This window comes from Taudactylus pleione, unplaced genomic scaffold (genome assembly GCF_031769625.1).
Source record: "Taudactylus pleione unplaced genomic scaffold, aTauple2 ptg000129l, whole genome shotgun sequence".
In the NCBI taxonomy this organism is placed as follows: Eukaryota; Metazoa; Chordata; class Amphibia; order Anura; family Myobatrachidae; genus Taudactylus; species Taudactylus pleione.
In genome coordinates, this window is record NW_028284531.1 from 12,451,157 (window position 1) to 12,478,101 (window position 26,945).

Genomic DNA, 26,945 nt, shown 5'->3' on the forward strand with positions numbered 1-26,945 from the left:
TGTGCAAAATGTAACATCAATACAACCATTTAATACAATGTGTTTGTTGTGTGTTTATATAGTTTTGATAGGATAAATAACAAGCCTGGGTCTTTGTAATCAGATTTTTGCAACATTTCAAAATGTATTATTTGGGAGGTAAACAGTTTATATGTTGCTCAGAGACCTGGTTATGCGTCTTTATTTTCATTAAATCCCTATTCCAAGAACAGGAATACCCACACTTAATGAATAAGATGGCCAATTGTCTAAAACCCTGACAGAAATGGGATAGTAGTGTTCCTTCTCAAAGTAGACAGGTTTGCCTTGGGTGAAAGGGAGTCTTCCTGCCAATGCAACACATGGAATCAGATGGTTTCACTGCTTCAGCAATTAACAAAAGAGTGGGGGTCGGTGGGCCAGCCGCTCCAGGTCTGCACATGAGCTAAACATCCGGAGGAAATGGCATGTCATAGCAATAAACACTGACACCACACCAGTACACTACCTGCAATAGTGCAGCCATTTACATAGCAAACCGGCAAACACAAGAATAAAGCATCCATCCTTTGTATTTTATCAGAGAGGGTGTGGTTCTAATCATGTTAAGGAGACTGACATGTTGTATCTGACCCGGCTCATGTATCTCAGTCTGTACTCTGTTTCATTACTGCGGCAATACAATTGTGCAGAACAAAGAAGGTATTAGCTCCCCACATGTCTGGACATATCCCTAAACTAGGGAAAGTGAGTAGCCAGGGACCTCAGAGAGAGCACCCACTGCTGGTGTTATATACTGGGTATTGTTGATGAGATCAGGATAATAAATAGCAGATGGAGAATGAAGTCACAGAGACAGGTCCCATGTGAGGCCCGGTAATAAGCATGTGGGCATCGGAGCAAGTTTACATGTCTGCAGTCTATAGCGTCAGGTCATCACCCAGCAGCAGCACCGTCACTGACCTCTGCAGAGGCTGCTGCAAATGATAAGCTACTGTCTGTCCAGCAATCTATTACAGTGATAGCGGATGGTTCAGTCAGTGACTGCTAGAAGGGGCTCATAGATGGATGGGTCATGTGCTATAAGGGGTTATAGAAGGATGGGATGGGTCAGTGTGCTATAAGGTGCTACAGAGGGATGGGTCTGTGTACTATAAGGGATTATAGAGAGATGGGTCAGTGTGCTGTAAGTGGTTACAGAGAGATGGGTCTGTGTGCCATGTGGGGTTATAGAGGGATTGGTCAGTGTACCGTAATGGGTTATAGAGCGATGGATCTGTGCTCCCTAAGGGGTTATAGAGTGATGGATCAGTGTGCCCTAAGGGACTATAGAGGGATGGATCAGTGTGCCCTAAGGGATTGTAGAGGGATGGATCAGTGTGCCCTAAGGGATTATAGAGGGATGGATCAGTGCCCTAAGGGATTATAGAGGGATGAATCACTGTGCCCTAAGGGATTGTAGAGGGATGGATCAGTGTGCCCTAAGGGGTTATAGAGGGATGGGTCAGTGTGCTGTAAGTGGTCATAGAGGGATGGGACAATCTGCTATAAGAGGTTATAGAGGGATGGGTCAGTGTCCTATAAGGGATTCTAGAATTGTTCTCCTAGGCAGACATGAATTAACCTATTAGTGGTGTGTAAAAGCTGTGCCCCAGTATAATGTTATGTCACGACTAGTAAGTGTACAAAAGATCTGCACCATGTGCACACATACGCTGGCATCAAAAGTCCACCCTGTATAGTAACAATGCGATGTAGGAAGTCATTACAGATAGAAATGCTTTTGTCTGGTATCCACATTACTAGAGATAACATTTTCAGTTATCTTATGTTTAAATGGATATTGCGAGCCTACTAAATGGATTGGAAAAACATAACAGGGAGGAAACTATATGATGGGTTAATGGACCCTTAAATGACCTGACAAGAGGTATAATTATGAAAACACAAAGACTGACACGTTCTCCGTACACTGCACCTACAATGGGATGATGATGATGGGTCAGTCCCCAGACAATGATGCACAGATCTAGGAGCATGCTATTAGAGCTGCAGCCGTGCTCCGTGAGCGGCTGGGGAGGTACTCTGGAGTCGGCGGCCAATTAGAAGTACTCCGGGGCCGCTGCATGACTACCGAGCACACCGTGACATAGGCTGGAGGACAATGGATAGTGCTCCCCTATACCAGCGTCTCGCTCCTTATTGTTCTGCATTAGACAACAAAGAAAGGAGTTTTTCTGTTTCCCCGCTGGAGGGGCGGTGCTCGGCAACCAGGCTCCGCCCTATATAGCCCCATGCAGCCAATGGCGCCGGCCTCTCCCGGTGTCAGTCCTATTGTGCTGTCAGCCCGGCCGGTGACGTCACGGCCTCTTATCCCCCTCTAGTGCCGTCTGGCTGCAGTGCTCAGACAGGAGGGGAGGAAAACGCTGAGTGAGCCGGGGAGGGGCCGCTCCTCCTCACACATCCCTGGCTGCACAGTCTGCCCACAAAGAAGAAGTCGGGGAGCTGCGCCTGCATCCCGCTGGAGAAGGTGGGGGTGACCCGCACCGTCCGACTGACAGCAAGGGGCTGCGGACATACCGGAGGAACAGCCGCCCTCCCTCTCCCCGCCGTGCCGGCCACCACGCTCTCCTTTGTGTCTGCACCTAGCACCAGCACTGGGTCGACAGGAGCGGGGGAGCCCGACCATGCCCAGCTCGCTCTTTGCGGACATGGAGAGGACCGGGAGCGGCGGCGGGGAGACGCTGGATGACCAGCGGGCTCTCCAGATCGCCCTGGACCAGCTCTCCTTGCTGGGTCTGGACAATGACGAGGGCTCCATCTACGACAACGAGCCCCGGAAAAAGAGCGTGAACATGACCGAGTGCGTCCCGGTGCCCAGTTCCGAGCATGTGGCCGAGATAGTTGGCAGACAAGGTAAAAGTCAGCGGTGGTGGTGGGAGTGCCGGGATGTGCAGACAATGGGAGCGCGGAGACCCTGCACCATCTCTGCTGCCTGAGAGACTGGGGCGATGCTGCTGATGTGTCCGGGCTGTGGCGGCTCTGTGTGCATGTATGTACCGCTGCCTGTGCCTACCTATAGCTCTGCCCTTGGCTCATGTAGCTGCTGCTTTATCCCATGTACTGTGTGTGCCTGTTATGCTGCTGCTGTGTAATGTGAGTGTGCATGATGCTGTATAACTGCTGCTGCCCTGACACCCAGTGTATCCCATATATAATGTGCATGCTGCTGCTGTGTAATGTGAGTGTGCATGATGCTGTATAACGTGTGTATCCCATATATAATGTGCATGCTGCAGCTGTGTAATGTGTGTGCATGATGCTGTATAACTTGTGTATATGCTGCTGCTCTGACGCCCATTGCATCCCATATATAATGTGCATGATGCTGTATAACGTGTGTGTGTGTATATGCTGCTGCTCTGACACCCAGTAATCGCCCATGTAATGTGTATGTTGCTGCTGTGTAATATGTGCAGATGATGATGATGCTGCTGCCGCCGCTCTCACACCCGGAGTAATCGCCCTCTGTATCCCGTTTGCTCCCCAGGTTGTAAAATCAAAGCCCTGCGGGCGAAGACCAACACCTACATCAAGACCCCGGTGCGCGGGGAGGAGCCAGTCTTTGTTGTGACTGGGAGGAAGGAAGATGTGGCCATGGCCAGGAGGGAGATCATCTCAGCGGCCGAGCACTTCTCTATGATCCGGGCTTCCCGCAATAAGAACGCCCTGAACGGGGGCTCTGTGCCCGGACCGCCCAACCTCCCCGGGCAGACCACCATCCAGGTGCGGGTGCCCTACAGGGTGGTGGGGCTGGTGGTTGGACCCAAGGGCGCCACCATCAAGCGTATCCAGCAGCAGACTCACACCTACATCGTCACCCCCAGCCGGGACAAGGAGCCGGTGTTCGAGGTGACCGGCATGCCGGAGAACGTGGACCGTGCCCGGGAGGAGATCGAGGCTCACATCGCGGTGCGCACCGGGGGGCTGATCGAGCTGACCGACGAAAACGACTTCCATGCCAATGGCACCGATGTGGGCTTTGATCTGCACGGTACCGGCAGCCTGTGGAGCAAGCCCAGCCAGGGCGTCACCTCGGGCACCGGGACCCGAAAGGCGTTCTCCAGCTACCGCAACGACAGCTCCAGCTCTCTGGGCAGCGCCTCCACGGACTCCTACTTCGGGGGTACCCGGCTGGCTGACTACAGCCCGCCCAGCCCGGCCCTCAGCTATACCCACAACGGCAACAACAACAATAACGGCAATGGATATGTGTACACCGACGCCGCATCCCCGGACTGCACCGACAGCGCCTACGACTCTGCATTTGACCCGGCCCCAGCTCCCCCCGGCTCTGCCCTGCTCTGGTCACAGTACGAGCGCAATGGCACCTCCGCCCCGTCACCCCCGTACCACCACAACGCCAACGGGCTGCTGTCTAACCACCGGCGGCAAACTGCACCGCCTCGGCTCTCACCGCCTCTGCACGGCGGCAGCAGTGCGGTCCCTGAGCATCCCTTAGCGCGCAGGGTGCGCAGTGACCCCGGCGGCGGCCTGAGCGGCTACTCCGCCTACACCAACATGGACTCCTCCTCCTCATCCAGCAGCAGCAGCAGCAGCTCCTCTTCCTCCTCCTCTTCCTCTAGCTCGTCTTCCTCTTCGTCCGGCATGAGGCGGAAAGGCAGTCGCGACTGCTCCATCTGCTTTGAGAGCGAGGTGATCGCTGCTCTGGTGCCCTGCGGGCACAACCTCTTCTGCATGGAGTGTGCCAACCGCATCTGCGAGAAGAACGAGCCGCAGTGCCCTGTGTGCCACACGGACGTCACTCAGGCCATCCGCATCTTCTCCTAATTAAGCATCTGCCTTCTACCCCCCAAGTACTATGGAGATATTGCACCCCCCCATTGCTACCTGTACGGGTGCCTGAGCTTTCTATGTGTATATATATTATTTACCAGAACCCTTAATATATTAATATATTGTAATATATTAATATGCAAATAATATATATATAATATTGTGATGTTGCTTCTCTTTTTATGCCCTCATGCTTTATATGCTGGAGGGGCTTCCTAGATGTCTTTTGTTAGTAGCCTTTCATGCAATTCCAAAGGCAAATAATAGTTTTATACAAGGGGTGCAGATGTCAAATAAATGAGTTAAGTGCATGTCTCATTGTACAAGGGCCCCCTTTTTGTGCATTACTCTGTGGTACCCACTCTCGCTTCATGATGTAAATAGCTGGCAGCAACCAATTAACATGCGCCCACTCCAGAAGCAATATTGATTTGTGCATCTGATATTTCTGCCATTGCAGCAGGGCCTGTCATCAATCAGTCTGGATATTTGTCACATGGCCAATTTTTAACCTCTTCTCTGGCTTTTAAGGTGTTATCACAAGATGGCAGGGCCTGGAGTTGATGGAACAAGGGCTCTTATTACACAGAAATGTTTCTACCTTGCCAAGTGGGAATATGGCTTTAAAGCTGCAGTATCTGCACATTTGAATTTTTTTTGTAATGGGAACTTGCTGAACTATCCCCTTGCCCATTAAAATTGTAGCTTGGGAAGAAAACTACTTGTATTGCATGCTCTGATTTGAATAAATCCTCTAGATAACCTTTTATTTCCACTGTTTTCAAGACACTCCCAAAATATTATTTTACTTTTATCTTGTGCTTTATATGTGGCTTAGTAGATAAAATATTATTTTGACAAGTTGTGCGATAATTTTTTTTTTTTTTTTTTTTTAGCAGTTTAAATTCTTTTTGCGTTGTATGATTTATATATTTTTTTAACTATCCAGAATGTTCCCTAAACAGTCCTGTGATACTGCAGCTTTAATAAAGTAATATTAAATTGTAACATATCTTCTATAAATATATAAATATATATATAATTATAAAATGCGTTTAAAGGTTTTAAAGATGAATTGCATTAATACAGATTGAAGTATTTTATTCTTTTTTGACTTGAAAAATTATATTTCATATTGCAAAGATGTTTACAAGTATTTTAATTTAAGTTCAGTGAACTTTTTTTGTAGCTGGGTTTAAATCTTTTATTTTTAGTATGGCCTTCTGGCAAAGAACACTGTATTATTTTAATATCACACAGGTGAAGTTGGGGGGGGGGGGGGTAGGGGGGGAGTTAAAACACACGACCATAAACTGCAAAGTGTTTTGAACAGTATTGTGTTGGGATGGAGATTATTTTTTGTTTTTATAGGTTCCTGAAAACAATGTTTTAACTGCTTCACCCAGCATCTTTTTGTATTCTGTGATATAAAGCCTATTTTATTCTATATTACAAAAAATTGAAATGTATGAGCATATTAAGCCAACCAGAAGAACTGACTCCTTTCTACATTTGTATAAATAGATTTCAGTGGGGATTACAAAATTCTGTTGCACCACTCTAGTTTAGTATTTCTATTTTAATACATTTTGTTTACTACTTGTTTATGTATATGTAGGTGATGTTACTTGAGCGTAAATGTACTTTACTGAACAAAGTTTAAAAAAAAAAAGTATATTTTATTTTATGATAAAGGGCCTTTAACCTCATGGTCAAAATACTAATATTATATTTGCTGAGACAAGATTTGAAATTGTATCAAGAGTTTTATTTTTCTGACATTTAAAGTTCTACATAAATAAAGGTAAAACTTAAGTAATGGTGCTACTTCATGTTTTTTTTAAGTATTTCTATATAAATCGAAATAAAATATTCCAGAAATGATCTATCTTTTGTTGTGTGAGTTGATCAGCATTGCTTTTCTGTATATGGTGACTTGTTTTATGTGGTAATTGTTGCTGTTGGTTGTTTCAACATTATAAAACATGTTACACACCAATTTTATTCTTTACATGCCTTTGTGGTAGTTGACATACAAGGGATTAATTGGTAAAATAATACACTGTATTATAACCCATAGCAACCAATCAGATTCTGGTTGCTATGGGTTACATATAATTTGTGATTATCTTTTAAGTTGTTGTTTCTGGGGAATAGACCACTTGCCTTTTAATATCATGTGTGAATGTTTCACTCGTCTTTAGTTGACAGCCATGTTCTACAACAGAGGTGGGGGCAATGTGGCTATCCAGATGTTGTGGAACTGCATATCCTGCCATGCTGTGACTAGAGGATCCACAATAATGGGAGAGCCCCACCTCTGCTGTTTTCAGTGCATCTGTCATCTTTTTAAGGTATATGTAAGACATTGATGGAAAGGTTTACATGGCATGGGTTTGTGGTAACACATGCTCTATAGAAATGTCACAGCATTTAAGATTTGCCAGCATTGTGTGCTGTTGTAGCACTGTCTTATCTACGATGTTATTAAAATAACTATACTACAGGGAACCTTTTAAGAAGACCTCTTTTGCTTTATAAACCAGATATATTTGTCTTATCCATATAAAGGGTTTAATATTTTCTATGGGGAAAAAAATAGCTTTGTGCCAGTGATGGGGGCTGGGGCTGATCATACATATGTGGAATTAATTTGAATTCTTCTTTGTGATAAAATATATATACTTTTTTTTTTCTTTTTTTTCTGTAATTTTATATTGTTCTTTTCTTGCAACCACAATAATTTCTATACTTGCTGCCATTATTTGCACATCACTGATACTGGCAGATTAACAGTATACTGTACTCATTGTAGGAATTGCTTATGTTAAATTAGCTAAGTTTGATAATTTTAAATGGTATATGGTTCTCAGTGTCACTGTAAAGCACACTGCTGTGTCACCTTTCCTATTCTATGGGTTAATGTTTATTTCATGTTTTATGTAGCATCTTACAGTAAATTCAGATTTGGCTGTTATTCGTCCAAGCAAAACAATACTGCACATACTTATGGAGGTGCTCTCACAATAGATACATAGTGGCTGCATTAGCTTCTCCTTACATGTATGTATTAATGAAAATATACACTTATATATTTTTTTTTTATGCTTTTCTCCATACTCCTAACTTGACAAATAAGGGTTAATGTATTTTAAAATGCCTTTACAAGAAAACCTCACTTATTGAGTGGTAACTATTGATTTTATATATAATCAAAAGCAATGACATAATTTATAGTAGCAGAAATAATGGCTGTGATGAGGCACATACCCAATAGTTTTGTTTCAGCAACCACATTTTTGGAATATTGGTACTTAATTAAAATACAGAGCACATGGCTTAAACAATACTTCATTTGGCTCTTGCAATGGCGCTTTTACAGCTGCTGCTGTTTACAGTTGTTGGTCCCATCACACAGGAAGCGAGAGGCAGTTTGTGGAGAGGTGCGAATTGTCCAAGCAAGCTGTCTGATCAAAGGGCTGAGGAGCAAGAATTCACAGGCCAGCACATACACTAATCGAAACCAAGACAGATACAGGCTTTTTTTTTTTTCTCTTCTCCTTTCATGAAAGCATGACCACTCTCACTGTTCTGCTGTAAGCATAGCAACACTTGCTTTTTGGTGGCTTTCATTAAGTGTATCTACAGCTAATGTAGACAATCTGTGCCTCTTCACAGCTTTATTTTACTAAAAGTCAAAGGCATACATTTATTGGATTTTAATCACAAAGGCTGGTGGTGCATGCTGTGCCTTGCAGTACTACAACAGTTGGAGAATCATACATAGCCAGAATCTCATTGACCAAATAATAAAAGCAGGCTGGGCAAATTATCCCTGGTATAATATGAAGCAATCTTCCTAGCTCCACTGGTTGCAGCTCTAATTAGTGTAGTAAGAATGTGCTTGAGTTCTAGACCCTATTGCCTGCTGCATATTTCCCAAATACCACAAGCCTTATTTCCATGAAGATTTGCATCCTCTACTGTTGAAGTGGTGTACCACATACCTGTGACTTCCAGTAGTGGCAAAGCGGTGGCACTACATCTCCCAGCATGATCAAAGAGTATGTAATGAATACAACACAGTTTCCTAAACTTTGGCATTACAGTCCAGGTTTTAAGAATATCCATGCTTGAGTCCAGATGGTTAAATCAAATTGAGGTACTAATTAAGTCACCTGTGTTCAAGCATGGATATTCTTAAAACCTGGATTTTATTGGCAGAGTACAAATGTTCCATGCTGAGATGTAAACTTTTAATTGCAGTGTGATGTCCTCTCCTGTAAACCGATCTATTCTTCCACTTCAATTTATTTACATTATTTCTTTCTTTGTTCCATAATTAAAAAGAACCACATCTCAACCCCCTTTCCTTCATACCCCTTCACACTTTCAAGCATGCGCTGTTCATCGAGCTTCCTCTGTCATAATAATGTACCTGTGCATTCATGTAATGCAATGATTTCACATAACATTAATGTTTATTTAGGAACTTCATTGATTTCCCTGTAACAAAGCTGACAGCTGGAGCCCTGATCTATTGTATAATAAGTTACAATCAATTAAAAATCAATAGTAATATATATGCTTAGAAGCCTTATGGGAGAAGCTTAGTGACAGGTCACTGTCACGCTACATAAAGTGTGGGTAGATCCTACTTAAAGAGCTCTTACATTGAGTAAGTAATGGTTGTAGTCTATTTGTTTATGAATGTCGAGGTTAGTTTTACACATTAATCCTCTTGCGAAGTACCCACATAAAACACCTTTAACAACAGTACTATTTACATTTGACAAATGTGTTCTATTGGTATGTGTAAGACAGCATTTTAATCTCTCAAATCACCTTTTATTGTAAATGTCAGAATATTAGTTATGAATAGTAAATATTATACTTGTACTAAGGGTGCTAACCTATAAACTGATTTTTTATTTTTTATTTTTATTTTTTGGGTTAGGTTTAGGAAGCAGGGAGGTTAGGGTTAGGCACCCCTAACGGAGGGTTGGGAGGGTGAGGGGGGGGACGGGGGGGGGGGACGGGAGAGGAGGGTTAGGATACTTGCCAGGCGCTGTTGGGATCTTCATCTGTTGAACTTCCGGCGTTGCTATTTCATCCGCCGGGCTTAGGTCCGACGGTATGTCATACAGATTCCATTCAATGGAATTAAATAGTACTGTTAATTATATTCTCTCCAGATACTATGTATCATTCTATCCCAGTAGATAGTTATTATTGAAGATTTGTTACACTATATTTATGTTAGTTGCAATAATAACTATCACCTTACAGAGTTTCCTGTGGACATGCACACTATATAAATGTGTCTTGAAAAAATATGCTGAATGTATTGCTCTTTATTTCCTGAATCGTGTCACTACTAAATATCTAAAGATAATATTTCTAGATGTCTGCAAACTGTGATAATGGACAGAGTATGTATTCTAATGCTGCTGAAAACACTTCACATAGGTATTATAATCCTGTCCAATAAATCTGTTGATGTCCATAATCTATGATTTTAGGTAATACCAAAGACCGTAGAGGGGACTATGCTGATTCCTTTCAGATAATGGGAATACCTCTATACTGTATTTTCAGGATCTATGAACTCAATTAATTGTTAGTAATGTAAAATACCTTAAGGGATAGTTGAGCTCCATTACTGGTTCTATTTACTTGATAGATGTTAGGCTATATTCAATATAAATCACCACTGATCTGTGTCTGACTCATGATATTGGTACTGTATAGAGATAAAGTACCAACTAATCAGCTCCTAACTCACTTTAGAGGCTGTTTGAAAACTTAGGAGCTGATTGGTTGGTACTTTATCTCCGTTCACTTTATCTTTCTCCAAGGCTTAGTATATAGACCCCCTAAGTGATGTTGGAAGAGTTCTCTCTGACCAGTCTGAGTAGGGAGGGCATTATATTGGATTTAGATCTTCTCGTTCTCTCGTCATGTAGGATTGTATTGTGTGTGGTGGTCTGTGTGTGGCCAATATAAGATTGATAGTTTCCATACACTTACAGTAATTCATCAATCTATTATTTTTATTATGTATTACTTTTTTTTTTTCTTGTCTCACTTTATCACTTAAGTGTACCTTTTCCATAATACATGCTTGTCCTGTACCTGGATATACAGTGCCTTGCAAAAGTATTTTTCATGTTTTGTTGCCTCACAAACTGAGATTAAAATAGATAGTTTGAAGGTGTGCATCATTTCATTCACAGAACATACCTACAACTGTGAAGTTGTGTTTTTTTATATTGTGAATCAACAACATTTAGGACAACATAACAGAAAACTTCAGCGTGCATAACTATTCACCCCCCTAAAGTCAGTACTTTGTCGAGCAACCATTTGCGGCAATTACAGCTGCAAGTCACTTTGGATAAGTCTCTTATGAGCTTGCCACATCTTGCCCCTGGGATTTTTCCCATTCCTCAAGGCAAAACTGCTCCAGCTCCTTCATGTTGGATGGTTTCTGCTTGTGAACAGCATTCTTCAAGTCTGACCACAGATTCTCAATTGGATTGAGATCTGGGCTTTGACTTGGCCATTCCAACACATTTAAATGTTTCCCCTTGAACCACTGGAGTGTTGCTTTAGCAGTATGCTTCAGGTCATTGTCCTGCTGGAAGGTGAACCTCCGTCTCAAATCACAGGCAGACTGAAACAGGTTTTGCTCAAGAATATCCCTGTATTTCGCACCATCCATCTTTCCCTCGACTCGAATCAATTTCCCAGTCCCTGCTGCTGAAAAACGTCCTCACAGCATGATGTTGCCACCACCATGTTTCACTGTGGGGATGAGTGATGGGATGTGTTGGGTTTGCGCCAGACATAGCGTTTTCCTTTGGTGGCCGAAAAGTTCGATTTTTAGTCTCATCTGACCAGAGCACCTTTCTCCATACATTTGGGGAGTCTCAGACACATGCCTTTTGGCAAACTCAAACCGTGTCTTCTTATTTTTATCACTAAGTAATGGCTTTTTTCTGGCCACTCTTCCATAAAGCCCAGCTCTGTGGAGTGTATGGCTTATTGTGGCCACATGCACAGATACACCAGTCTCTGCTGTGACACTCTGCAGCTCCTTCAGGGTTACCTTTGGTCTCTATGCTGCCTCTCTGATTAATGCCCTCCTTGCCCGGTCTGTGAGTTTTGGTGGGCGGCCCTCTCTTGGCAGTTTTGTTGTACCATGTTCTTTCCATTTGATGGTGCTCCGGGGGATCATCAAATATTTGGATATTTTTTTTATAACCCAACCCAGAATTGTACTTCTCAACAACTTTGTCCCTGACTTGTTTGGAGAGCTCCTTGGTCTTTATGGTGTGATGCCTCTAGCTTAGTGGTGTTGCAGCCTCTGGGGCCTTTCAGAAAAGGTGTTGTTTATACTGACAGATCACGAGACACTTAGATTTCACACAGGTGGACTTCATTTCACTAATTATGTGACTTCTGAAGGTACAAGTCTGAAAATACATATGCCAATTCTGAAAATTGGCATATGTATTTATAAAGATTCTTTTTTTATTTATATTTTTCTCATTTCACTTCACCAAATTAGACTTTTGTGCAGATCCATCACATAAAATTCAGATAAAAAAATAAATACATTACAGGTTGTAATGTAACAAAAAAGGGAAAAAGCCAAGGGGGTGAATACTTTTGCAAGGCACTGTACATGAAATTGTTTCTTTCTTGTAGCTTGCATTGGTTTCCTCAATCAGGTTGTCCTGCTCTTTAAAGAAACTAACAAACTACTGAGATCCAAGGAGGTTGAATGAACTCTGACCACTCGCTCTGAATCAGGGCCGTCCTTCTTCATTTTTAGAGCGGCCTCCTGGCCGCTCGTATAGCTGTGGGTGACCACCCACAGCTATAGCGAGCAGCCAGGAAGATGGTCGCGATGGTCAAGACCATCGGGCTTGCGACGAGACCCTTGTGGTAGGATCTCTTTGCTGCACGCCCTGAAGTGCTTTCTGCTCTATCAGAGCCAAAATCACTCCCACTGACATCACTTGTGATGTCAGTGGGGCCGGCCCCAGACGGTAGGCGTTCCCATGGGAACGCCTCTGTCTGGGCAGCCACGCCCCCGGCATGCCCACCAAAGGGGGCGTGCTGTCACTCACCATCGAAAGCACGCCCCCTTTGGTAAGAGACCCGGAGTATTGTAGAGGATAAATGTTTATTACTGAGCTAGATAATATCCCTGCAATAACTGACATTCATGGTAAGTTAGAGCTGTCTGAGTTACCAGTCCTATTCTCTTCTGCCTCTTCTTGTCTTGAAACCCTCGTTTGACCACTATACAATACTCTCTACTGGGGCGTTTAAGGGGGTTGGGTATGATACGGCAACGGTCATAATGTCTACATTCATTAAGTCAACATGGTCATAATATCATTGTTGATTATGCCGACATTCATCTTGTAGACTGTGATGAAGTGTCAACATGTTAGAATTTTAGACACATTCTCCCTGGTGGCCCAGTGGTGATTTACCTGCTACCGATGGCTCCAGTGGTATCTTCTAGGTCCCAGTGGTCATGTGACTGACTTTCCGTGTCAGACCTCCAATCGCCTGCCATTTGGGTCCCTAACTCTAATCCCTACCCATAACCCTCCCTCTAGTCCCTAACCCTTCCACCTTCAGCCTAACTCTAATGCTGATATTCTGACAATGTCAACATTTCACCTGTGGACATTCTGACAATGTTGACACGTTGCCTGTTGGTATGTAAAAACAAAACATAGCTGTCGACATTGTCATTGTCAACTTTTTGGCTACATCCCGTTTGAGGGATGGTTAAGAGTCTCATAAACCTTGGTTGGTCGGTCTACCTACTTTTCAGGTTCTATAGTTCTGAGCTTGCATCCATAATAATTTTGGCCCAGTTTGTTCAAAATGGCCGATTTGACAAAAAAAAATTCCTATACATTTAGCTATCTTTCTAAATAAAATAAAAACCTGTTAAACAACACTGCTTTTATGGAACGAGCTGTTACTTCATGAACTTGTAAGGCCTCCCCATCCACCCATTGTCATTTATAAACTATATTTGCACTAACAAGCCACAATCAAATATTCAGTTTGGAAAAGTAATCGTTTTAGAAATAAAATTAATCTTATAATCCACTTCATTTATCACGACCAACCAATTTATATACACCCATTGGCCATAACATTAAAAACACCTGCCTAACCCTTCATGCCGCCAAAACTGCTCTGACCCATTGAGGCATGGAGTACACAAGACCTCTGACGGTGTCCTGTGGTATCTGGAAACAAGACGTTATCAGCAGATCATATAAGCCCTGGTGGGGCATCCATGGCTCAGACTTTTTTCCAGCACACCCCACAGATGCTTGATCGGATTAAGATCGGGGGAATTTGGACCCATGTCAACACTGTGAACTCTTTGTCATGTTCCTCAAGCCATTCCTGAACAAATTTGCTATCCCTGGAGGATTTCCCCCAAATTTGTGACTCTCTCCTGGAATATAATGTGTTAGTATTAGCAATGTTAGGGTCCCATCTGACGGGGTTCACCTTGATGTGGTGAATGGGCTAACGTATTTGCCAAATATTCTGCTAAGAACATAATTTATACTCAATGGTTATGTAGATTTTAGCATTATTGTTTTGACTATCAATGTTATTAGTGCTTAGATTGTGCACCTACATTTTTTTTTTCCTGCAAGGCACTACAAGTCTAAAGGCCCCCGTACATCAGCAATTGATTGTGGCAATTCTGCAATTTGCAATCGATTGTGTATAAAAATCTGCAATGTATGGGCTTCACAGATTGCAGTTTGCAACCAAAAAGTGATTGGAATTGTTAAATCAAATTGTCCAACATGTTGGATTTCACAGATCGATGGGCGCTGTAGATTGCTAGTGTATGGGCATGATCAGCAGATTTGCAGACCGTTACTAGTAAAATGATGGTCCTTTCAAGATTGTCAGATCTGTGTTTGCTGCAATCGATCTGCAAATCACTGAAAAAGATCTGTAATGTATGGGCGCAGATTACTAGATTGGGAAATCCCGAAGATCGGGCAATAAATCTTCAAATTGTTCAATTGTGGTTTTCAGGTTACTGATGTATGGGGGCCTTTGGCATGGTAGCACCTCTTACTATTTTTAGGGTGTGCAGTCCAAGCCCACTAACTTTCCTACTTTGTAATGTTGTCCTCCTGGAGGGGGAGGTCCAGGTGGGAGGTGCAATGATGTAAAACACTTGATCGCAACTCCGGCTGTTATTCATCGCGTATTACGTCACCGTCTGCCTGGATTGCCCTCTTCAATGGGGAAGTGGGTGGCATCCCCAGGAGAGCTCCCCCCCAAAAAATTGTGAGTCTCCTGGAAGATCAGGGAGAGAAAGCAAGTAGGTTAAGGATATACCTGTGTGATCACTATTTTCTCTAGCTTCCTGGTTAGATACTGGTCAAAGGTCTGTGAGTGAACATTAGTTTGAGATCCTATTGCCACAATAGTGATACTGGGGGAGGAAACATTTGAAAAAGTGTGTTTGCTTTGCTGAATAATACACTCATTTATTTTTTTTAATCAAGAATGAAATATAACTGCTATGGGCTTGTTTTACTAACACGGTGCAAAAGCCCACAACAACCAATTACACATTCTATTGTTTCATTAGCCTGACTTGTACTGGGCAGATGAAAACGTATTGCTTGTTGGCTGCTATGACTGTCTCACAATGCAGGTGATTGATATTTGGTGTTTGTTTTTCATGTGGCCTAAGAACTGCAGCATGAAAAAGCTGACCTAAAACGAGTGCTTTTACAGTGACTTTCATTCTGAGCAGCACAGACTCAAAGGAATATTTCCTGAAGAGAAGCAAAAAGCATACGTTTGAGCTGTTTAATCTATTGCCCATTGATTTAAACTGGTCAGTGTTTCGTCTGGTGCGTTTAATCATTCTGCTAAATTGCAGATCACAGCGTTTCAAAAAAAAAACAACCCAAGGGTCTGTATGTTAAATCCTCAAGTATAACAATGTGATAAACAATTGATATTGTAACCCCTCCTGGGGCATGTTAATGTCACTCAGCCAAGGCGTTGCAGTGCTTCCTCCATAGACTAGCAGCTGTTAGTAGGTGATTTCTTTCCGTCACTGGGAGAACCCATGCCTGTGTGGTACAATTATTACTGGAAAGTAGTTGAATAAGGAATAATAGTTGATTTGGGTTTCGAATTATATATTTAATCAACGGTAAATAGGTGGGAGAGGTAAACAGGATAAAACATGTAGAGCATCCAGTACTATGTCAAGTCACAGTCTTCAGCACAAATAAAAGAATGGACACATATAATGGGTGTGTAGTACAATTAGTATAATGAATTAGAATAATTTGTACGCTACCAATTACATGCAAAGCTGGTTGTACATGTGCTGTGGTTGGATTTGAAACACTCTCAGTAAATGGATGAATGCACTAACTCAGGTTATTACTTCTATGTACCTATATGAAATATTCAAACTTTAACTTGATTAGCAATGCTAGGGTCCCATCTGACGGGGTTCACCTTGACGTGGTGAATGGGTTCACGCATTTGCCAAATATTGTGCTACGAACATAATTTATACTCCATGGTAATTGAAGTATAAATTATGCTCTCAGTCTGCAATACATGTCACGGAATGATAATAGTGCGATGTTTAATAACTCGATCCATTAATGCTGGACCTCGTTATCCACTTAAACAGCTAAATATTAGCAGGCTTACTATTGGCTCAGCCATTGAAGTTATTCTAGAAGAAATTTGAGTCAGACTCTAGGATTGGTATAGCCTATAAACAGGATGCTGGTCATACAATTCAGTGGTGCTCACTAGTCAAGATTTTCAAAATTTGTAGCTGAAGACTTCCGGTTCCACTGACACTCAATATGTTCTGTTTGATCCCAGGAACCGCAGAAGCAAGTAACGGAAACAACACAGACCTGTGGTTCTTGCCTAGGGTGCATTCTCCCAGCCCCCCGCACATGATGCTAGGTGTAAAGGTGACTAGGTAGGGTTTTTCATGCTTTTCTGTCTTGTCTCACTCTCTGTTGGGGCATGTTGTCTATCACATAGGAGGGCATCAGAACACATGGGTTCTTATGGAAATTTCCTGCTCTGGTTGATATAGGTAAGGCAACAGCTATAATATCTTGTGAACTGGAACATTCTTGTTCTGAAATAGGGTAGATACATTACTTCTTATTGGTGTTATTACAGCATGATTAATCTTGCCAGCTCTACCACATTCATACCACTCATGCCAGGGTGTATGGGCACCTCTGTGTGATGCTACGGTCTAAGTCACTACTACACATTTGTACACTGCATAACAGCTGTGAGAAGACTCTCCCAATCCATATTACCAGAGCCAGATTTCGATATCATAGGGCCCTAGGCAAGATAGTGGTTTGGGGCCCCCTCCTTTAAAACAATCCATAGCACTATATTTTCATTCTTGATTCATGCCACGGTACAGCATCCTGAAGAAAAAGTCAGTTGTGGTCTTGAAAGTCAGCTATGTATGTACAGCTTCAGGGAGTCTAGCCGCCGCTGCCCCCGTTCCACCGAACACACTAACCAGCACTTGCGGTAACCCACACAGGCTGCACCCGTCCTGTCTCCTCGGCCACTGCCAGGTAAAGTTCAGCACTTTTGATATGGCAGCACCAGCAGGCACAGGAGAGTTAGTGCTGCATTAGGGTGTCACAGCTAATGCTGCCAGCAACCTCCCTTGTGTGTGTGTGTGTGTGTGTGTGTGTGTGTGTGTGTGTGTGTGTATGTATATATATATATATATATATATATATATATATTCCTCACATAAATATATATGTGTATGCACACAGATTCAGGTTGTTATAGTCATAGGGATAGTATTGTCAGAACCCAGGCTCCCTTATGAGTCACCCTAATGCTGGCCACACACATAGCGATATTTTACCCTATCTGGTCTATTCCAACACATTGGAACAACAGATCATGTGAAATATGGCCAAATCCTGAGTAAATTGTGAGTCCCCACTCACGATCACGATGCGATGCGCGTCCCCGCTGGTCGCAAATCGCATTGTCAGATCTGCCGTGCAGTAGGGCAGATCTGACAATCTAGGACACGATGCACTGTGAAAGTCTGACTGCAGGAGAGATCATATGAAGATTGGACACCAAATCGTGTGGAGAACGTGTGTAGTGCTGCCGGGGAGAGTTTCAAGAGAAATCGTGCACAAATCGTATACATCGGCTGATCGTGTGCAGATTGCTATGTGTGTGGGCACCTTAACTTCTGTTTAGAACTTGAAGGAGGCCTGGCCCATACAAAGCCCACCTCACAGTAGCACATACTGTCCTCTTCACTACCTGTCTCCCAAGACTCAGGGGTCTATTTACTAAGCAGTGTTAGGAGACAGAGTGAAAAGTGATAAGAAAGTGATAAGGCGCCAGCCAATCAGCTACCAACTGTCATCTCATAGGCTGTGAAAAATGACAGTTGGGAGCTGATTGGCTGGCGCCTTATCACTTCCATATCACTTTTCACTCTGTCTCCTAACACTGCTTAGTTAAGAGAGCCCTTAGCACCCATCATCCCCACCCCTCACAGTTCATGCTAGATCCCAGTTGGCAGAAGGACCTCTGACATCACAACCATGTGACCCGTGACGGGGAGAGGTAAAGCAGGTGAGCTTACCACTTTACTATCCATGTGGACATAGAGTGTGAATAGCAACCTGTGGCGAGTGAAGCGAGCCTGGAAGGGTACACTCTGGGCCCCATGTTCTAAATCCTGCTCCTTCCCCTGTTGTCACGGGTGATATCAGCGGTCCTGCAGCCCACTTCATTTTAGACCTAACTCTCCCCTCACACAGACCCCCCTTCCACTCACAGCACAGACCTCCATTAACATATACCTCTATCCCCTCACAGCACAGACCCTTCTCAGCATAGACCCCCCCTCCCATCTGCATAGACCCTTCTCCCCTCACAGCACAGACCGCTCCCCTCACAGACCCTCCCCCTTCCCTCACAGAGCCCTCTCAGCAGCCACAGACCCCTCCTAACAGTTCAGCACCTTTCTCCCCTCTCCACACGTGCCTGGGACTTTGTTGCATTTGCACAGCACCGGCAGGCAATCCATGGCATGCCTCTTCGATTAGCTCCAGCCTCCTTAACAGCAGCACAGCGGGGGACCAAGTGAATGAAAGTCAGTCACTGTCTGCAGACGCTCCATTCAGCAGCATCCCCGAGCCTTTCCTGCTTATTGATAGCACCGGCCCGCCCCAGCCTTCAACTCCGCCCCCTCCTCCCCCAGCTGAGCTTAGTAGCAGGGCCTTCGACGTGCTGCTGCTACTACACTGCCAGTGTGTCACTTGTCCCCGGCTGGTGCTAGTAGTAGCAGTCACAACAGCGCAACGGGCTTTCCCCAGGGACAGACTTCGAGGGGGCCCGTCCACGGGCCCCTGGGGACCCGCCGGGCCCTAGGCGGCCACTTAGGTTACATAGTGGCAAATCCGGCCCTGCATATTATTAATGTCATAGGAGTCCTAATGTGTCTTATAGGGTGAGAATAAACAAGAGAATGGGCATCTCCTCTTGACATTCACTGTGTACTGTAAACTCTCTCTCAAGTTTGTTCTCCCAGTGACTTGTTCATTCTGTTCTCCATGTCAACAGATGGTGCTCACCAAGCTTAGCCTCTCAGCACCTCTTCCTCAGTATCAATGACCGCCCTGTCTGCCATTGAGAGGGGGCATTTATCCCACTCATCACCCAATTCCTCCTTGTACCCAACACCAGGAGGATTAATCAATTCGCAGTCTTTGTTCCTGTTCTTCCTGTTGCATCCTCTCTGAGGCTTTGGGCTGGATATCTTCTTTTACAGAGGTCTCAAACCCTCCTTTTGGCTTAATGGCATCAAATTAGATTGTAGTATATTTTAATCCTACCAGTCCTCTCTTTCTGGCTTGCCTCTATAACTTTTACACCACATCATGCGGGCCAGGGCCGGCTCCAGGCATGTTCCACCTGAGCGGCCGCACGAGGGCACCACCTACAGAGGGCGTGACGAAATTCTGCTGGCATTTTCCCTGGCTGTCACTGTCATGCCGGGCTCTGCTCAGCCCACCCATCCCCGCTGCTGCTGCGCTTTTGCCCTACCGCTGACACTGGAGGCCTGGACGAGGTGAAGAGGGCGTCCGTGGTGGGGAGGAGATGGTAAGTGAATGCCGCTCATGGCTCATCCCCCCATCACATCATGGGCTCAGGCTGGCTGCTGGCACAGGTAGGCTGTGTGTGTGAACAATGTGCTCGTTTGCCGCACCCCACCACATGCATACAGCCTGCCTGCCAGTGCCAGCAGCCAGCCCATGAATAAAAAAGTGGTGCCGGAGTCTGAATGGATGCTGCGCGCATGCGCGTGGCATCCATTCAGTGACGGGAGAGGGCTGGGGGAAGCCCAGCTAGTGAGGCTCCCCCCAGCCTGATGTTATTTGGAGGCGTGCCATGCAGGCACGCCTCCAAATAACATCACATAGGGGGCATGGCCTATGGTAATTAGGCCATGCTCCATTTTCGGTCGAGTGGAGCTGGCCCTGATGTGGGCCATCATGCCAGTGGCCACTAAGTTTGTATTTTCCAGGCACTAGCAGAGGTCTGATCATCACCAGGATAAGCTCATGCTCTCTTCACTTTACCATCATAGACAGCTATTGTTTATTCTCTTAGATTTCCCCACTACAGCACTGCTATGCCTCATTCACTTCATATTTCACTTTGCCAATGTACTCTAGGTAAGTTTCTGTTGTCACATGTTCAGAGAAGAATCTGACACAGCTGTTGGCTGTCTAATAGTAGGAAATTAGTAGAGCAGCTTGTTATCTCATTCGTGCTACAATTATATGCAGTAAATGACTTATGTGCTGTCTCCATTACCCTTTTGTCTTTGGGACAAGAGTACCTAACATAGTGAGAGGATATGGTTCATTATTTCTGGGTGTGGCAGGGTGCGGTTTAAATGATGAGGGGACGAGTGTGCAGTCACAGTGCAGGCCACCCCCTCATCGGCCCAATTGCAGAGTATACTGCTCAATGGCACACAAACATCTTAGCTTATGCTTATTAAAATGATATGCGGCATGCCAATATTCTATGTATAACTGCAGCTGTATCTGCATGCAAACTGCTGCATTTCGCATACAGGTACAGCCGCAGTCACATACAGAATATAGGCATGCCGCATACCATTTTAATCAGCATAAGCTGTTTTAATCATCCTATTCGCATCACTTTGCGAATAAGACACATTTTAAGGGAAAAAGTTGCACGAAAAAAATGCCCTGCTTGTACGAACTATATATTGAACAGTATTATTTGTGATTAACACTACTACTTATGAGATACAGATATTATTACAGCGCATCACTAATTAAGCTGTGTGATTGTACATACAAGCAGCTATAACCTATGTGCTTTATCACAGATTTCTGTCGCTTGTTAATACATCAGTTTGGCTTAATCTGAAAATGTATTTCTTTATTTTATATATGATCTTCTTAGTGCACACTCTCAACTGATTGATCTTAAAAGCCCCCCCTGCAATACTTCGGCAGCAGGGGTGGCTTGTATTTTTCCACAGAAAGCAGAAGTGCGCCTTTATCTATTGTTTCTGTCCGTTAGACCTCCCAGACACACTCTCATCTAACGTCAGATGAATTTATGTATGACGTAAGGCAGCAGAAGTGTCTGAGTTATATATTTCTACTGACTCTAATAGTATTTTCCATTGTCTACTGTCCACTTACTTTCTTTTCCTTTTGACTTACCATTGTTCATTTCAACACGATTCTCTCAGTCAGCCTGGAGGATTACTGTTCCCCTGCAATACTGTTAGCAACAGGGACTCCCTCCCAGTAGACTGAACAGTAGAGACGAGTCTCTAGATCTTTCTTAAGCCAATATTCAATTCCTTTACTTCTACATTTTGTGTCTGATGCATTTGCATGACACAGAAAAGCTTTAAGGTGCATACACACGTTCACCCCATGTGCCTGCATTTATTCAACTGATATAATCACCCTTAATTCTTTATTTTTTTTATACCCCCCTTCTTTATCATTTCTTTGTTTACTGCTATTTCTCAATTATTCTTTCTCTCTTTAATTTTGTTTGAATTATTATCATTTAATTTGATTGCATTTAAAATGTATATTTTATCATTTAATGTTTCTGTTAAAGCTGAGGGAGCAGACTATGGGCCTGATTCAGAGCCACTCGTAAGCGGCCGCTCGTTCGCTCCGAGTGATGTTTGCCCAACTGCGCATGCGTATGGATCGTTTTACGCATGCGCGAACCAGTCAGTGCGGCCGAAAATCGTGTGCTCGCAAAATAGCGAATGCCTGCTATTTTGAGTGACAGAATGAGGCGTATGTGGGTGGTAACAGGGGAAGGTGCTTGAAAACGGGGAGTGGAGATCCGATCGCAGGCGTGCTTAAAGGTCAAAATGGGCATTTTATGGGTGTGCATAATTAAAACATCAGCGTCATTGACAACGTCACTGGGTTTTTTTTAAGCCAGAACTGCTCGCAAAATTGTGGTAGCAAAAACCAACCACAAGAATAGCGAGCAGCTCATACCCTGTTCGATGTACTCGATTAATCTAATAAATAGCGGACATGACGTAGGATGCGAGCGGCCAGGGGGCGTAGTTTCCCAAAAAACGACCGCAAGTTTTGTTCGCTCGTTCAGACCTAGAGGTGTGAACAGACCGCAAAGAGCGAACGGTTCATTTGAATAGCCACCCCTATTTTCTTGACGAGCGAGCGCAAATAGCGTCCGGCTCTGAATCAGGCCCGATGGGCCTGATTCAGTAGCGATCGCAACTGCAATTACGCACGCAAATGGCTGATTGTTGCATTCTGCGCATGCGATCGCAGTGACTACGCAGACCCATCGCAAAGTGAATGACAGGAAGTACCTGTTGGGGGTGGTGAAAGGGGTGGTTGGCGAAACGCAGGCATGCCAGTGCATTTGAACACCGTTACAGGGGCGTGCATAAATTACCCACTGTGATGCCATACCCAGCTTAGGCTTTCAGTGCGTGCGATGAGGTTAGCAATTCCTGAATAAGGTCAGACCTTGTGCAAGTGTGCGTGAGGCTGCGATGGTACTCAATGTTACCGATTGTTTCGTAGTCTGGCAAAGTATTACAGATGTGTGTCATGACATCTCTCCCATAGTGCAGAGTGTGAGGAGCTGTAGGATACCAGTAGGGTTTCAGGTAAGTATAGAGTTGTGGGTCTGTGTGTCATAATGTGTAAGGGGCATTACTGTAGTGGGCATTATGTGCAGGGGGTACTACTACTGTGGGCATTGTGTGTATAAGAGGCAGTACTAATGTGTGGTGTAATGTGTATAAGGGCACTACTGTGTGACGTAACATGAATAAGAGTCACTACTGTGTGTCGTAACATGGTGTACGGTGAATCAGGGGCACTATGTGAGGGTTGGTACGGGATGCTGGCACTGAGTATCCCGGTGCTCAGAATCCCAATACCGCAATCCTGACTGGGTGAGAATGTAGGCACCCGCAGGTGAGTATCCTAACACTAACCCTACCCCTAAACCTAACCCTTCCCCCCGCAGCCAAACCCTAACCCTCCCCCTAGTGCCTAACCCTAAACCTAATCCTCCCCCTAATACTTAACGTTAGGATGCCAGCGGTAAGGATGCTGGGCTGGGATTGACTGGTGTCAGGATTTCTGGCGACGGCATACTGAGTGCTGGCATCCAGACCACTAGGATGTCAACTACATCCCCTATGTGAGGTGTAATGTGAAAAAGATTGTGGTGCTGTCTGGCATAATTTGAATTGGGGGTGACCACATCCCTTCTTATGAGACCACACCCTTTTTTGCATTTAGAGTGCCTTTATAAAAATGGTAGGGAGGGCACACATTTACAGTTTGCAGATGGGGGGCCGAAGACCCTAGCACTGGCCCTGATTGTGCCTCTTCTACACTCTACATTTGTCAGAGAAACAGCTAGATAGTTCAGTACAAATACCATAAACCAAAGTAGTAAACTCATACAGGATCCACCAAGAGTCAAACCTCACTACATTACACTCCCGATACATTACACATTACACTCCCGATACATTACACATTACACTCCCGATACATTACACATTACACTCCCGATACAATACACATTACACTCCCGATATATTACACATTACATTCCCGATACATTACACTCCCGATACATTACACATTACACTCCCGATACATTACACATTACACTCCCGATACATTACACATTACACTCCCGATACATTACACATTACACTCCCAATACATTACACATTACACTCCCGATATATTACACATTACATTCCTGATACATTACACTCCCGATACATTACACATTACACTCCCGATACATTACACTCCCGATACATTACACATTACACCCCATATACATTACACATTACACTCCCGATACATTACACATTACACTCCCGATACATTACACATTACACTCCCGATAAAAAAACACACTTTGGGGCATATTCATCAACACTAAAATAACGTTTTTAAGGACATTTTCCTTAAATAACGTTATTTTGGTATTCATGAACAGACTTAACACAGGAGATATCACAGATATCTCCTTGCTAAGTCCCCCTGCGTTAATTTCCACACTCCCCATACATTAGTATGGGGATGTGGAAATTATGGTATTCATCAAATTCCGAAAATTATCAATTTTCGGAATTTGATGCAGTTACTATTCGCCACTGTGAGGTGGCGAATAGCAGAATCCACTTACCTGTATCAGCGTGTGCAGGTCCCCCGACGAGTCCCTCCGGCGCTCTGCTCCGTCCTCAGGCTCCGGAGGCTGGTCTGTCATGTGTGCTCCCCAGCAGAGCACAAGAAAGTTTAGAAAAAGAAAAAAAAAATTATTTTTTTTTCCTAATCTGTCATGTGGTCTGCAGGGAAACCACATGACAGACCTGCAGGACGGAGCCGGAGGCTGCTGCGCGGACAGGTGGGTCGGGGGGGGGGGGTACGAAACTTACCGCATCTGTAGGCAGTGCTGCGCATGCGCTGGTTTTACAGATGTAACAGCGCATGCGCAGCACTGTTTCCAGATGCGATAAGGTAGTGTAGAGAGGGAAAAGTATCTATTTCCCGAAAAGCTGTCATCGCAAAAATGACAGCTTTTCGGAATAGATACTTATGGAGAGGTGGAATGATGAATTCCACCTATAATTAGCTAGAACTCCATGAGAGTTCTAAAGCTAATTATCTCCATTGAATTTTTACGTTTAATGAATAGGCCCCTTTATTTTAACTAATTGTTGTAATTGTATGTAATGACTAGTTTCAATACAGAGATAAATATAATTTAGAAAATAATCCACTGTATCATATGCAAGATCTTATACACACTACAATAAACAGATTAGACTACTATTCATACATTCAAGCATGTATAATCCATGTTGTTAAAAGTTATTTTCCTCATGTAACGAAAGACACAAGTACAGTTATCAACCCACTCAATACTGCAATGAGGAACAAGGCTTAAGCATCTAGATATTAGTAGAGTTGGAAGCTAGAGGAAAGTTTGTGTGAGGGAGGTCATTCCACAGATTGGGTGCAGTCAAAACTACTCTGCTAAGGGGAATGGGAACAGGGCAAAAAATAATAAATGCATGAATTTAAGCTTTTATTGTGTCTTGTGTGTAATATGGAGAGGAGTGACTGCCATACAGTACATCACAGCGATAGGTTGCATGACTCCTTCAGGTATAGGCAGATGTGCAGGTGAACAGTGTCCTGCCACAACCTAGATGATGCACATTAATCCTCTCCCCACTCCTGAAGGAGTCATGCAACCTATCGCTGTGATGTATTGTATGGCGGTCACTGCGATGCTAGGTGTGCTGTATGGCAGTCATTTTGATGCTGTGATGTACTGTATGGCTATCAATGTGATGCTATGTGTACTGTATGGCAGTCACTGCGATGTTGTGATGCACTGTGTGGCAATCACTGTGATGCTATGTGTAGTGTATGGCAGTCACTGCAGTGCTAGGTGTACTATGTGGCAGTCAATGCAATGCTATGTGTTCTGTGAGGCAGTCACTGCGATGCTTTGTGTACTGTATGGCAGTAACTGCGATGTTATGTGTACTGTATGGTAGTCACTGTGATGCTATGTGTACTGTATAACTATGGCAATCACTGCAATGCTGGGTGTACTATATGACAATCACTGCGATACTATGTGTACTGTATGTATGGTGATCACTAGTTATAACTGTGTTGCTTTGTACTGTGTTAGTATCTGGGGATATTAATATAATGTCAGGGGTAATTATTGATGCAAATAATGTATTTAGATGTTGATATTTGAATTTTGAATCACCTACTTCTGAGACGCCTACTTTTCCAACTTTGCTCCCCCTCATGCAAAAAGCTGGCTACGCCACTTGTTTGGATGTGGGGAGCAGAAGATAGTTCTGAGAAAAGGATAACACCTTAGCAGTGAGCTTGAGGGATAGAGTTTATTGTTATGTTGTCACCATAAACAGAGATGTCAGGTTAGCGGGAGAGAATATTATGAGTTTGGTTTTTAAAAGATTGAGTTTGAGATGGTGAGAGGACATAGAGTTTGGAACAGATCAGCCCTCTTTTCTGACTCGATAGCCAGGCCACCAAAACTGGCCATAGGCCATTCTGACATTTGCCAGAACTTCCAGATGGCCAGTCTAGCTCTGCCTGTACACCAGGGGAAGGGCTTTTGCTAGCATTAACATAAACTGATTTTTTTTCGCCATTGGCAAAAATGGACGTTTTTTGCCAAAAAGCGGCAAAATTTTCGGACACCCCTCCTAATGGTAAATTACCGGCAAAAAAAATTGTAAGTTGAGTACTTTGGAAAAAAACGACTGTGCAAATTTTCGGTGAACAAAAAACCCCAAAAACGTTGAAAATGGTTTTAACGTATTGGATCTGATTTTTCGATGGGCAGTATGGATGAGTCAAGTGTTTTAAACATCACACAGTCACAGC

At 43.9% G+C, this 26,945-nt stretch overlaps 1 protein-coding gene across 1 annotated transcript; it reads left to right on the top strand.

The window, feature by feature from the left end:
• The first annotated feature begins 2,311 nt into the window (after positions 1–2,311).
• Positions 2,312–4,996, top strand: MEX3B (mex-3 RNA binding family member B). Its single transcript, XM_088472995.1, has 2 exons — positions 2,312–2,895; positions 3,530–4,996. Exons 1-2 carry the CDS (start codon positions 2,667–2,669, stop codon positions 4,828–4,830), a joined length of 1,530 nt encoding a protein of 509 aa, XP_088329121.1. The 5' UTR covers positions 2,312–2,666; the 3' UTR covers positions 4,831–4,996.
• Positions 4,997–26,945: the final 21,949 nt, after the last annotated feature.